Source organism: Aptenodytes forsteri, unplaced genomic scaffold, assembly GCF_000699145.1.
Source record: "Aptenodytes forsteri isolate BGI_AS27 unplaced genomic scaffold, ASM69914v1 Scaffold227, whole genome shotgun sequence".
Taxonomy (NCBI): domain Eukaryota; kingdom Metazoa; phylum Chordata; class Aves; order Sphenisciformes; family Spheniscidae; genus Aptenodytes; species Aptenodytes forsteri.
In genome coordinates, this window is record NW_008795365.1 from 281,180 (window position 1) to 295,773 (window position 14,594).

At 38.4% G+C, this 14,594-nt stretch overlaps 1 protein-coding gene across 1 annotated transcript in view; it reads left to right on the top strand.

Annotated features, from left to right (window-relative positions):
• The window catches only part of MAPK10 (mitogen-activated protein kinase 10), a 95,205-nt gene extending 91,665 nt beyond the window's left edge, over positions 1 to 3,540 (top strand). Inside the window, exon 12 of the mRNA XM_009280263.1 lies at positions 3,356 to 3,540. Coding sequence (XP_009278538.1) covers positions 3,356 to 3,540 — 185 coding nt within the window. The remainder of the gene's footprint in view (positions 1 to 3,355) is intronic.
• Positions 3,541 to 14,594: the final 11,054 nt, after the last annotated feature.

Genomic DNA, 14,594 nt, shown 5'->3' on the forward strand with positions numbered 1-14,594 from the left:
CCAATACTGTTTTCTATTTGGTTAATGCATTAAAAAAAGCGTTTCTGACAGGTATTATCAAACAGGAGGTATTTCCATTAAATAAAAAATTTAATACGGGGCTGTAGATTATTTAGAATTAAACTTAAGTTCTGTCTAAAGTAAATAACCTTGCTGCTGTTTGCAGATTTCCTCTGCTCTGATACCGCATACTATCTTACCTCCTCTCATGCTCTCCCCTAGTCTTCACTACCCAGCTATAGTTTCATACCTAACATTTTCAACTGTCTTCTCATTTCTGGATACTGAATATAGCAAATAGCACTGATCTTAGTGCAGCTTATTCTTAGCAGTTCCTTTTCTTGCTGAAAATTGCTCTTTTATTCTTCCCTTCCTGCCTTTTAGCTGCTGTCTGATTTGGTCAGTTTTGTTGCTATCACCCAAGAACTACCGGATACCTTTAGTAGTCCTCTTCTGTTGTGTGCAGAGCCTAAAATAAGCAGCTGATGGACTTGCCAAGAATTGCGACATTGGATATCAAGAGTTACTAATTCCACAATTTATAAGAAGCTGAGCAAATCCCCAAGACAGACACAAGGCTTTTTTGGGGGAACAGCAAAAGCTGCAGTTCTCCTTTCAGTTTTTTCCCCCACTTCTGTACCACTTTGCAGCTGAAGTCTTACAGGCACTTCCATAGGTGCTAAATACGGCTTCACAGGAGCCCTCTGAGGAAGGAATCCCTGCTTTACAGCAGGGAAGCTAATGTGTGGCTTAAAAGAGTAGCTGTCAAGTCAACAGCAGAGCCAGGAACAGATCCCAGGAGCTGTTTCTCACCTGATCTAACCTTTTGCTCTTTTCCTCGACCCTGCAGCCAGTGAGAAGCTTCCTGCCAAACAGCAAATTCATAAATGGGGCTCTTCTTTCTCTTTTAAATGAACCTCTGTCATTCCTGCACTGTTTCACCTGGCACCCAACCCTTCAACAAGGGTTGTAGCACCAGGGAGGTGCTGAGCATAGAAAATGAAGCATTACTTATTGACTAGGACAGCTTTTGGTTGGGTTTCTGAGTGTTGCTGCGTAAGTGCTGCTTTGTGCCGCTGAATTCTTTAATTCTGTCATTTAGGTTTGGTGTGGTTTCATTTGGGTTTGTGGGTATTTTGTGAGTCTGGGTGCTTTGGGGCTGCAACACAGTAACTATCAGGTTACGTGTCATGTCACGTAGAATTGTGCTGAAAGCTAGGAATAACCATAAAAATGCACTTTCCAGAAACTTATGGGCTGACTTGATACTTGCTGAAATGAACATAGCAGGGTTTATTGAATTCAGTGGTGCTGAATCAGACAGAGTGTAACAAAATCTTCACCTGTACAATTCCTGCAGCTATTTCTTCAGTTATTTTGCCTAGCTAAGTTGATCGCACATTCATCAAAGAAAGCTGCCCAGCAACAGTTTGATCAAAAGTCGATTGAACCTACTGGAATTCTTTCCATTTGATTCCTGGGACAGTATCCATGACTTAATGGCAGGCTTCTGTCCAGCACTATAAACATTTAGAAAGGTAATATATTGTTTAGTCATTAATAACATTAAATTCAGTCATATTTTGTCTATATCTAAATGCATTTGTCTTGACTGATTAGCATTTTCATAAAATGCCACATGGTTTAATAACATGTAAACATGAAGTAACAGTATTGTACTGGGTGATTACTGATCAATATGAATGAGGTACGTGTAAATAACTTAGAAAAACAAATCTTTCGTCAGAAAAGATGGATGATTGCTGTCTGCAGTCACCAGATGTCACTGAGATTGCTCTGTCTTTTTGCAGCATTTACAAAATCAACTATTTTGTTTTCCAAGTGTATCAGGAGAGTAAACTAATTTAAGGGTTCTTCTGATGCTAGAATATCTTTGTACTACTACAACAGCAGAAAGCAGTTCACATCTGGAGCTCTGAACGTGAGCGTATCTGTCTCTGTTTTGTGCATATTTATAGTGGATGTGTACAAAGGGAAGAAAAAGTTGAGGAAAATAGAAGAGTGGTTGGAGTCATGGTATGGGGGCTTGTTTTCTCAAAGTAATGTTTTTATTGCAAGCTGGAAAGTGACAGAAATCCTCTCCTTTTGCCCATAGCATCGTGTATTTTGCCTAGGCTGTATAGATGGCTATTAATTTCTGTATTAAGAAATATATGAGTTTTGTAATTTTACTAGGTGTGTTTTATTAGGTGTGTTCTCTTGCTTTTCAAGGCAATAGATGTTAATTTCTGTCCATTTCGAGGAAATGAAAATCTGTAAAAGTCAGCCAGGAAAACTTTTTGGCCATAAGAATGTAAAGGCATCTGTCTGCATAACAAAGATCTGTGTGTCACCGTGATTAGCTACAATTTCCAGCTGTGCAATATCATGCAAAATCACATACTTTATTGCAATGAATATTTAATGAAAATTAATGTATCCCTCTCAAACTGCAGACTGTTAATTTTGGTGGAAAGAGGACAACAAAACGCCTGAAAGTTCAGTGGAAAAAGATACCAATCAAACTGTTGTTTGCTACTCTGAGAACTTAAGTATGAGCTGAGGTTAATGGGCAGAGTGATGGTTGAGCAGTCATAGGTGCACGATAAATACATTCTTCACTTGGCTCTGTATTTATCACACAGTTATCTGCATCTATAGGACAGATAATTTCTGATAATATTCAGGGATGTGATAAATGTTCAGTCACATTAATGATAATCTCATGAAGGTACATTCTTCGTTTCACAAAGTCAAAGTGATTTTTTGGATAATACCTGGTACTATTGTCATTTTACAGAGGACAGGTAAACTTGGATGCACAAAAATACTGTCACAACTGAAATCCTAGGCTTAGTCACTTAGTTCTTAACTAAGAAGAAGAAACCAGCCTTGCCTCCCCCACAGCCATCTTCTCTGCATTGCCACTGGGTGATTTGATGCCACCCATTCTACTAAACTACCTACAAGAAAACTGGGATTTTATGAGAGAGTATGGAGGGTTGGGTTGGTTTTTTAAATGATCTTGCTGGTGCCTGTGTGATCCTAGCAGGCATCTGATGTTTGGTGCTTTGTAACTCTACGAAGGCTAGAAAGAAGTGGAGTAATAGACACAACATGAGCTATACCTCTTCAAAACGGACTGTTGAGGGGGAGAATTTCCTGGTAAAATATTTAATATTATCCAATACCTAAAGTTTGTATGGCCCATTTTCTGCTAATGTTTGCCATTGTTTAAAATGGTCTGTATACTTACATGCCTGTTGCCACAGGGTCAGTATCCTTTGCTTTTTAAACTGTGAGACATTCTGGGGTTTCAGGTTTAATCACGTTGGTGTTCGTTTTCGTAGCACAGGTGCAGCAGTGAACAGCAGTGAAAGCCTCCCTCCATCCTCATCTGTCAATGACATCTCATCCATGTCCACGGATCAAACACTGGCGTCTGACACAGACAGCAGCCTGGAAGCTTCTGCGGGACCCCTCGGTTGTTGCAGGCGACTAGCCGCCTGCCTGCGAAACCCAGCGTTCTTCAGAGGATGATGTAATTTAGGAGGAAAAATTAACAGGAGTTAAGAGATTAAAAGGAAGAGAAATAAAATACAAAGATTTAAATGAAACAAACAAAAAAATCTTTTCAGCCTGCTTCTCCTACAGAGTTATGTAATGCAGCTAAGCTCAAGTGCATATTTAACTTATAGTTGCTCTGCTTTGGTCTTCTTCTAATGATGCTTACTGGGGAAAAAAAAAAGGAACTGAAAACCCCTTTTTTTTTTACCCCCTCCCCATAAGATGCAAAATTAATGGCTGCAAAACCAGCAATCTGCAACTGTCCTTTTCACACTGGCATGACAAGGTGTGCAGTAGCCACTCTCAAACATACGAGTGTGTATCTGCCTTCACTCTCTTCTGTTGTCTTCTGCCCAGTGAGGCAGATTGGGATATACATGCATTTTTCTTCATATACAAATAGCACATACACACACATGCCAATAGAATTCTGGCAGTGTATGCAGCTGTGTGCCTATAGGAACACGCACATCTGCGTACGTACTTAGTGTGCACTCCTCAACTAAATGGCCCATTTCAGGTGAACTGCATAACTACATTTGTGATATTACCAGCATATATTCTACTTGTTCGTTGATGAGGCTGGATATCTTGTATGAGGATTTGTGGAAGTGTAAATAACCACATTGAACTGGTTAGCTCCCTCAGACACTTGAAGATGTAGCACCAAAATTTCTGCTGAGAGTTGTATATATATTTTGAAATAATAACCAGTTTGTATGGAAAGAAGAAGCCACAGAGCTTCATAGAAAAATGTTTGTTTGTGAATGTTAAGACTTGTTGTTCTGATTTTTAGAGCAGATACGCCAAGCTAAGACCAGGTTAGAAGGAAGCACATGTATCTTTGCAAGCTACAGGGAACAAGAATGAAGGCTTTTTTATGCATGTCTAAGCCCAGAAAGATTTATCTCAGTAAGCAACTTCTCCTGTCAATGTTAAGTGAGTTATCATCTTAGTTCATAGATAGGCTCGCTATTATGAATTACATGTATGCTTGTATGTTAGGGGGTATGACAGGGTTGGGGAACGGGCAGATTATGATCAAAAGGACATGCAACAACTTGTATTTATTTTATGTCTAGATCTTTACTAGGTTAAATAGAGAAAGGGTATTTGCGGCCCACTCCCTCTCAGTGTACGTTTGTGGCTTAGAGGTTGTTTTCCCTTTAAATCATTTCCTTGCAGAGATGTCTGCTACTAAGAGAACAGGCCTTCTCTAGGTGCTTTTGGCTGTTCATTTGCTCATGACAAATCATCTGACTCCCCAGGAAGTTTTATCAGCTGTGTTACATGGAAAAGAACCACAGAGTGCACGGGTCTAGTATTTCTATATTCTAAGGAATACCAGAGGATATCAATCAGCTAGTGCGCTGGGCTGAAAGGATCATAATCAGGGGTCTTAGGCAGTTTTGACAAGTTCCGAAGAACCCAACAGTGACTGAATATCAAATTGATTTTACCAGGTATGTAGGATTCCCAGTGGTGAGTAACAGCAAGTGTTTTTACCAGAGAATGGCAAAACTCCACACAGAATTTCAGAACAACTGAATATTTTTCCAGCCAAAATAGCAATTAGCATTTCCCACTGCAAGGTCATCATTACCTGAGTTGGAAATTAACTAAAGTCTGAGTCATCTCTCCTCTTACCAAAGTGTGCCATGTAAACTGAAATAAGGTAAATCATACTCTAATGCTTTTCCAAATGTCAGAGAGAGAAACTGTTTAGAATATATTACTGGATATTTTAAATTCACTAATGTATTCAAAATTCAACCAAAATAGGACTGTTCTATTAGGTGGCTTACAAGCCCGCCATTCGGTGGTAGGAAAAAAAATTTACTATCAATACAGATTTTGTTCAAAGGGAATCAAGTCAGATTTTGTTCAAAGGGAAGAAAGTAAAGAAAAAAACTTCTCTCCAGGGTGGGGAGGAGGGGAGATAAAAATTAAGTGGATATAAAATTATTTCAGACTTGGTAGGTCTGAGCTGTCTCAAAATTGCTGTAGGAAATGTTTTTTTTCCCCAGGTATATTTCCGGTAGATTTTTTTGGAAATTTTTTTGAGAATAAAATTAGGTCAATAATGTTCTAAAAACTCAGAGCAGTAATTGTAAAAGCAATAATTTACTACTGCTAAAAATATTTAGCAATATTCTCTCTTAAACCATGAAACATCAAGTCGTAAGTCGTTGAGTGATGTAACTCTCACTTCAAAGCCAATGATCATAAAAGTATTGAAAGGTAAACAGCAATGTTCTGTAGGTACGAAGGCAATAACACCAAGGGTGACTTCTTAGCAATAATGAAATGTATCACCTCCGGATTTAATTCACCATAGATATATATTAATAATATTCAGGTAACTAGTATCTGCTTTACATTCCTTAGTGTGCACCATTTGGGTGTGTTACTCAAAAAAAAAGTGTCTCAAAGAGGCAAAGCTGTATGTAAGAGAAACTGCAAAAATACCACAAACGTAGACTGTAGAAACTTGGAATAATCACAGTTCATTGCCAGTGATATTATGAAGATGTGGCATAGGCAATAGCAGAGAAGCCATTTATAGTAGACAGATGCTTACAGATCACCCATGTTTCATCTCTCGAAGCCAAAAAACGTGCTCGTAGTCCCATGGTATAATTCAGCCTTGTTTGGGTTTGTGAGCGCTGGGTGGAGAACCAATCACCATAGAAGATGTCCTAGTGATTGACACTAAATGAACCCACAACATAGAAATTATATAGCTTTATTCCCAGAAGCCCTGATTCCGCTAAGCACCAGTGCTTGTACAGACATTTAATGGAGAATATAGGGATGCATACATAATTTTAACTAGCATGTGCTTTTGTCCTTTGCTCAGCAGCAATTGACATCAGCATGTGCTTAAGTGCCTTGCTGAAATGGGGCCTAAAAGAATTACTGCATCTCTTTTTGTCCTCAAATTAGTTAGTCTCCTTTATGAAAAGCTCTATCTGGGGGAGGAGACTTGGGGCTGTCCACATTGGACACTAGAAAAAAGGCGTCAAAAAGCCATCAATGAAGAAAAGCAATAGCTCTTCACAATTCTGATCCTTGTAAGTTCAAACTGAAGTAGCGACCATCGAACAGGAATAGTATCCTTTGTTTTGCTTTGTGTCAGGAAGTTGGTGCTGTCAGCTGATACCTTACAAGAATGCATGTACTCTGGAATAAAAGATTGCAGGGATGATGTTCTGTAGCTGTCTTAAGGTAAAAATTGTTTTTCTTTCAGATTCTAGAAGTTTTGATACCCTTTATTCCAATATTCTGTTCACTTTGATAATGATAGATGCTTTTCTTATTTTTCTTGCCAGTGATCTTTTAAATCTACCTCTGTTTAAAATGTTACTAAATAGTACTTGAGTAACAATTTTCACCTCATTCTCTGAGGTTTGCTGTTGTAAGCATAATTGCCACCACTGCAGAGATGTAGGAAATTGGGAAGCCAGAGATCTACGACACATGTTCCGAGGTATTTAGGCACTAAAGGGGCAATCAGAGAGCCTATGCCAGAAGTGGCATATCTTCCATCAGCATGAATGGCAGCTGGACACCTTGGTATTTTTGAAAATATGCCTAAGAGCCTATTGGTATCTCAAGTGCCTGAATACCTGAAGAAATTCTGTCCCAAGAGGCTTACTTAAGTAATGTAGATAGCCTTCAGCAGGGTGAGGAAAATGGCAGAAGCATCTTAACTATCAATGGCTGCTCAGAACACTAGCTGCAAAAAATAGCATTGAGAAGGTAGAGAGGAAAGTTGCTGCAAAACATTCCTGCTTCATTTTCAGATGGAGTACTTCTGGATAGTATGAGAAACTAAAAAAGAAAAAAAAAGTCAGAATTGCTCTTAAAAGACCCTTCCTCCATTTTTCTTCACACTGATGAGTTTAAATGAGGATGAGGTATTGATTTACTTCAAGTTGATGCAAGGTTATACATGTTTTCAATCCGAAATTTTCTGTAATTTTTGAAATCAGTCTTCAGATACTGACTTGGTAGCTGGCATAGTATCTTGCGAGTTTTGACTATATTCCATTAAAATTTAATAGATCTTTAGAGAGTTCAGATATTTGAGTTGGTCACGCACTGATTTATGCGAATCGCGTTGTGGTTGATAATCCTCCCATACTATCTAGAATTCCATGGCACAGATAGAATCAGGAATCTTAGTGAGCTTGTGTTATATAAAGTGGAGCTTAAATTGGAGTGCAAGTATGGTAACGTGTCAAAAAAAAAAAAAAAAGCTACAGAAAGCCTGATCAGCTACTTCCGTAACGCACTGATGGTTTTCCTCTGGAAATCACCAGTTCCTGCATGATATTGGCCTCCAGAGATGACACAAGACAGATGATCGTGTCACTGTATCACTCTTCTAAACTTACAACAAGAATAGATTCATATATATGGTTTTATCTTCATATATATTGCTTTACCTTCAACCTTTGGGCTAACGATACTGAAGAAATTAGACTTGTTGCAGTGCCTTTAGGAAGTTTTCCAAAGTAGTGCTACTTAACTGATTGGGATTGTATTCTAATGTTTGTCAGTGAGCACTAGTGATTTCTTTTCCACCAACATATTTTCTCATGAAAAATATGCTAATAGTCAATTTTAGAACTGCCTGAGAGAGTCAGTTTCAGCAAATATTTCAAATTTTTTATTAAAAAAAAAAAAGGAAAAATGTGATTTGAGTATCCTGAAATCATTGTAAAATGTAATTGGAATATTTTAATTCAAAATAACTTTTAATAGCCAATGTTAGCTTATTTATATTACAAGCTTTGCAGTATTTCAAAGGATCAAAAATTATTTTAGTTTCAGGTCTATCTACATTTCTTTCTTCATGCTTATTGAGATTTAAAAATTTTGTGTGAATTCAAACATGCAAAAACAAACAAACAAAAAAAGGCATTTTGCAACAAATTCTGTGTGCTTCCAGGGAGAGCAATATGAAAGAAAACCTGCAGGGAAGAATTACTTTTCTTTTAATAGTCTGGCAAAAAAGTCTGAGTTAGTGGTTCACTTTAAGTTTAGGCTTTTGTTTTTCTTTGCTTCCGTACGTGTGTGTAGGAAAGAGAGGGAGTGCATATGGATGTGATTTTTAGAACCTGTGTTCTATTCATATTTGATCCAAGTTCTCAGTGTTGATTAAGAGCATAATTGTAACATAATCACGCATCTTCAAGAACCTGATGGCTGTGCTTATTTGAACTTCCACCATTTTACAAGGGACACAGTTAACAAATTGCAAACTCAAGGTCATCTTTTTCTCACACACACACACACACACACAAAGAAAATCATTGTGCAGTAGGCTTGAATATTCCACAAATATGTAATGTCTTAATTAGTAAGATGCTTGGGGGAGCTGGGGGAATGGTGAATGTGTCATCTTCACCGATGAGCTGGAAAACAGACCTGTCCAGTGGAATTTAGTGGAATCTGCTTAGTGTATTAGGAACTTGCCAGTGTGGCCTGATATTTTTTTTCTTTTCTTTTTTTTTTTTTTTAAATTAACTATTGATTGCAAGAGGTGAACTGTTTAACTTAATTTCTGTTCAGGCTCATTGACCCATGGCAAGTTTGAGTTTTAAAGAGGGTTTGATTTGACAAAAGAATGTTGAAAAACTTCAACTGGGGCTAATGGTGCCTTTTTACCTGAGAGCGAAAAGCTGACAAGCACATATTGAAGGAAGACACAGTCAATTTGGGAAATTAATGTATCCCTACCATACTTATCATTTCAGACAGGTAAGCCTGTCTATTTTGCTAATTTTCACTGAACAGGGCCATTCTTGTCTTCTGGAAAGCAAGATATTTATAATGTAAATAGTTGTATTGATTTTTTTTTCCTTCCTCTGTAACTAATATGTAATAATCCAACGCACTATTTCTGTTAAATCTTTTACAATAAGGCTGCTGTATGCCTAAATATGGTTGACCTCTGACCTTTTCCTAAGTCAGTCACATGCTGAAAGGGAGGGTGCTGGAGGTTTCAGTGTACATATAGAACCATGTATATTTAGTAATTGAGTAAGTGGGACTTAAGGCCAGTATACATTAAGCCACAACAGTAACAATGCTCCAGATCTTAACTAGCAAAAACAACTGTTCACCTTGCCATGTCCATCCTGTAATAAGATCTAAGTTGCACCTGCCTGTAGTTCTGCATGATCAGACTTCAAAGTATAACTAACAAGATCTGTAATGTATCAGTGTTGATAAAAGTAGATGTAAAAAAAAAAAAGAAAAAAAAAAAAAGAAAAAACTTGACCAACAAAAGAAAATCAACAACAGCAACAGTTCAGTATCAAGACTGGAAGATGAGACATGTCCGATTTTGTTGCGCAGTTATAGCTGAAAAGAACAACCAATGTCAGTCAGCATAAATGGACTGCAGTAGTGACATTTGTTAAGGAACCAACCTTATTTCCATACTGTTTTGTTCTTACCCTGTTTTCCTTTGACCATCTGTTGTTCCCTGTGTGTAGTACAGGAGAGAACAGGGCCTCAGTCATCAGTGTTTTATGGGTCAATGTTGCATCAATGATTTCTGATTTCTGTTCGTTTAGCAATTACTGAACTAAAATGGGAATCTCGTGTTCTCCCATGTGTCAAAAGGAATCCTGTCAGAGCTTCCTCATGAGGATACTCTTCTCACGGCTGTCTTGACTCCTGTCGGTTGAATGACTTTGCAGTGTTCCCAATAAACAGCACAACACAGCAAACCATATTGATTGAGGGCTTCATTACATGTGTGTTGTGCATCTGTACTTTCACAGGGTCTCAAAGTCATGCAGGGACAGGACTCAGTTGAAATATGGTATGTACTCTATGCATGACGCCTATATTACACCTTTATGACCTTATACTGGTAAAACTGCTGATCTTTACAGATGTGGATTTGGACCATCTTTTATTGGGAGGAAAGTTGTAGTGAACCTCGGTCCTTATCCCACAAACCACTTGCTCCTATCCAGAGCAGCTAAGTGGAAGTTAAAGCGGTGCGAGGGCCTTCTGGGGGGTCGTGCACAGGGGTGAATTTCATGCTGTTTGAATGTGATCTTGCCAAAAAGCCTGTATGTTTAGCAGGGGAGACTGTGACTGTTCTATAAGGAGTGTTTGTGTTGTTTACTTTAAAACAAGCTTTGCTAATTAAAATAGTGTATTCTGGAGTCCTATTTGAATGGCATGAAGGGTATCAATGAAGAAGATACAAAGTATGCTCGTACAGCTCTCCTGGCTTCTTGTTTCTTTTCCTTCAGCCCTTGCTAAAGGACACAGACAAAGCTGTAAACACGTGGAAGCTGCCAGGATTACAAAATCCAGTTAGTGCTCCTTCTGATGTGCTTCACAGGCTTAATCCTGTATACCACTATTCATTTAAGAAGCATTTACAGTGCTACAGAAACGTAAAGGCATCTTAATGCACGAGACTCAGACTTTTTGTCATTAAGTAGCTTAAGAGTTTATTCCTCTGGTTGAATTGACTGCCTAAAAATATTGGGGAAAAAATGACCACATGACTGGACAGAATGAAGAAAAACTGCCAAGTAAAAGCTAGTCCCTCTCCCATCTCTTCCACATTAAAAAATGTAAAACAAAATCAAGCCAACAACAACAAAAAAACCCAAAACAAAAAAAACCCAAACCACCATACCAATGGCAGTTACTATTTGGGGACTGATTTTTCACAAAGTTGAACACACTTCACTCCAAGTGAAAAAAGAACAAAAAGGAGAGAGGTGCTTGGAAAATGTTTTGGAAAACATTGCTGTTTTTCTCAATTCTTGCACAAGCTATCTGTGCCCATTATATTTCCAAGCAAGTCAAACCATAATACACAAAGGACATTTTTATGTTTGGATTTATCATGTGTAGAGATGAAAAGAAAAATCATAAACAGCCTTCTGTCAAAAAAATTGAAGGGGGGGAGCTATAGAAAAGAATGAATTAAAGCACCTTGTAAGCACTGTAAAGAAAGAAATTCTTGCAGTTGTTGGTACTTAAATGCCATTTCAAACATACTGTGCAGAGCTGGTACTCTTGCACTGACTTGCTAAAACAAGACAATTTTCAAGGTCTATTTTTCTCCCAGTTTATATATGCAGAGATTGGCTAAGCTACAACATAAAATACAAACCTCTGATTCGCAGTGGCTAGGGAATTTTGGCTTTGTGATTCTTACTGCAAAATGGGAAGGATAGGGACCAGCTTTTTTGCTTTACTGGGTACCTTTTGAGACAATCAACGATTCATCTTTTTTTGAGAGGTTTGCGCTTTTCAGGAGTCAGAATTTTTATGACCATATTTCAGTGATTTACACATCATTGAATCCAGATCTGAGGCTGTAACTGTGATTTAGCTTCAAATAACCCAGAGTCCTAAATTCCAGAAAATCTAAAGTTGTATTTGAACAGGACAGGTCTATCTTCTATAATGCTCCTTGGTATTCAGTGGGAGTACCTTTTGTAGCAACAGACCAGCCTTGGAATTTTTCTTCAGTCAGCTTGCGTGATGGCCTAAACATTTCTTGTTTGGTAAGGGGGAGTATGTGTTGCACGCTGATGAGCTGTAGCAAATCAATGGAATCGTCTGTGTTGAAGCAGAGTTGACGGAAGGAGATCAGAGCACCTCTGCAGAACTCCCCCTCCCGCTCCGCTTGAGGCAAACGAATGGGATGAAGGTCAGTGAACAACCTTTGTGCTCAAACTGATGAACATTCACTATAGTGTTGTGAGGCGCAGTTCACAGTCCCCTTACAGTATGTATGGCTGTTGTGATCTGCATGTGGGAATCACTTTCTAGTTTGATGGCAGAGTTGAAGTTCCGCTTCTCCTGTAGAACCCTCTGCTGGAGGCTGTTTGGCTCTGTTTCTATGTGTGTGCTGATGCTTAGAAAGCAACAGTTCTGCAGGCTCCATTCACTGCCCTGTGGCTGGGACTCTCTTCAAGTACGTACAGATAAAGACTGAGATTATCTTGCTTTTCAACATGCTCTCCCAAATCCGCTGTTAATGGTGTAGCTTGGAGTCTGAATTGCAAATCTGCTGTGCCTCCAAGAAAACATGATTATCAGTATAGTATAAGGAGCCAGGGAGGAAGTTTAGCTGGTTAAATTAATACCAATTTCCTAATCTATTTGTCTTATTTTGAAATCGACTGCTGGGAAGGAGTAAGTGTTGTTTGTCTCCTGATGTTTCCGTATGATGTTCTGTCCACATTCCAGGAGCACTTATATGTGGAATAATAATTAGGGTGCTGGAGAAAATAGCTCTCTTTCTGAATATGTCTATTTAATGGATAGACTGGGGCTTTTGTAAAGTAAGTCCCATTATAGGGAGTGGCTGACTGTTGCTGTCTGGAAGATTTTAGCCTTTCTTGCATCATAAGCCTGGAACAAACAATGGGGGCATTTAATGTTTCTCTAGGCTAAATTTGAAATGTGTGAAATTATTCCCACCTCTACTTCATAGCTAACATTGGAGAATAAGGAGAATTATCTTTGATTCTTACAAACTCACAAGGCAGAAACTACAAAGAAGTAGCTGCTGCAACAAAATACCCTTTCCATTTTCCAGAACAATTAATGATTTAATGCATGGATGAGGTAAAAAGCTGTACAATGACCCCTTCCTGCTGTAACCCCAGCTAGGTAAAGATGTGTCTGATGTTACAAGATTAAGCTGTGTTAGTGATTAAGAAATTGATGGCAGATACTATGAAAATATCTTTAAATACTGATTTGTCATCAACAAATGTTCAGAAAGATTACCTCTGGAATTTTTTGTCTTGGAAGATATGTTTATGCTCATGCTTGCTGAATTTGTCCTCAGCATTCTCTAGATGATATTCCTGCTCTTGGAGTAATCTTACCTTTTCAGTTCAGTTGCATCATCTTAGAAGGGAAAAGATATGTTTTAAGTGTTCTCATCAGAATGCTAAAACACAGCTAGAATAAATGTTCACTTTTTGGTTTTCTTCTTTTTTATATGAATAATTACGCTAAGTACTTTAATAGCAAAAGTAAAAGTCCTGGAGGTATGTCAACACAGGGTGCTGTTAAATGTGCCCACCCCACACCTGTTTTCCAGAGAGCAGTCTGCCTTTCAGGGAAAGATTTGTGGATGTAGGTGTTCAGGGGGAATGGAGACTCTTTCTTAATGTCAGCCTCAATCCAGAATTAACAGGGTTTGAACACAGATAAATTCAGAGTATGTATAAAAGCTCTCTTCAGTAAAATTGGAAGTACTCTAGGGCCCAGCACGTAACTGAGTGGACTGAAGGATGAAGCTCTGGTTTTAAAATCAATTAATGTTATGAGAAATAGTCCAGGAATCAAACCTCATGTCTGAATACCATTGAATTTCAGAGTTCCAAGCAGCCAGAACATTGTCCAAATTCTTCTTCAAAAGCCTAATGCCATGTAACAGATCAGACTGCATAGCTGTGTTCTCAGAGCAGGAGTCCTCTGAGATTTTCAGTGTATGTCTTTCTGAAATGTCAGTTAGTTGAAGGAGTATTGTGATTCTCTACACTAATTTGTGGCAATGTGCAGACCTCTCATCTTTTTTTCACCAGAAAGGAGAAAAGTAACATCTCCTTGAACAACACTGCAACACAATACCATGCTGCTGACTGCAGGTTGGTCAGTGGGAGAATACTGGCCAGGTTTCAGCACAGTTGTACTCAGCAATTTTAGCTTTCTGACTCCGTTTTGACACAAGCACAAGGCAGGGTTAATGCACATGGCAATAAAATTACAGCATGTATTGCTAAAACAATTCATTTGCCAACAGTGTCATGTGATTTCTGAAATATATGAAGGAAGTTTTAATTTCTCTTTTTGGCCATAATTACTAGCATGAGCAAATTTGACAGGATAACCAACTTGTTCATCGGTTTTAGTATTGGGTTTTTAAGCCGTTAGCACAGAGACAAAGGTAAACACTCACATGTACTGCAGAAATTCACTGCCACTGCTATATAACACCGAATCCAGAGGCACTG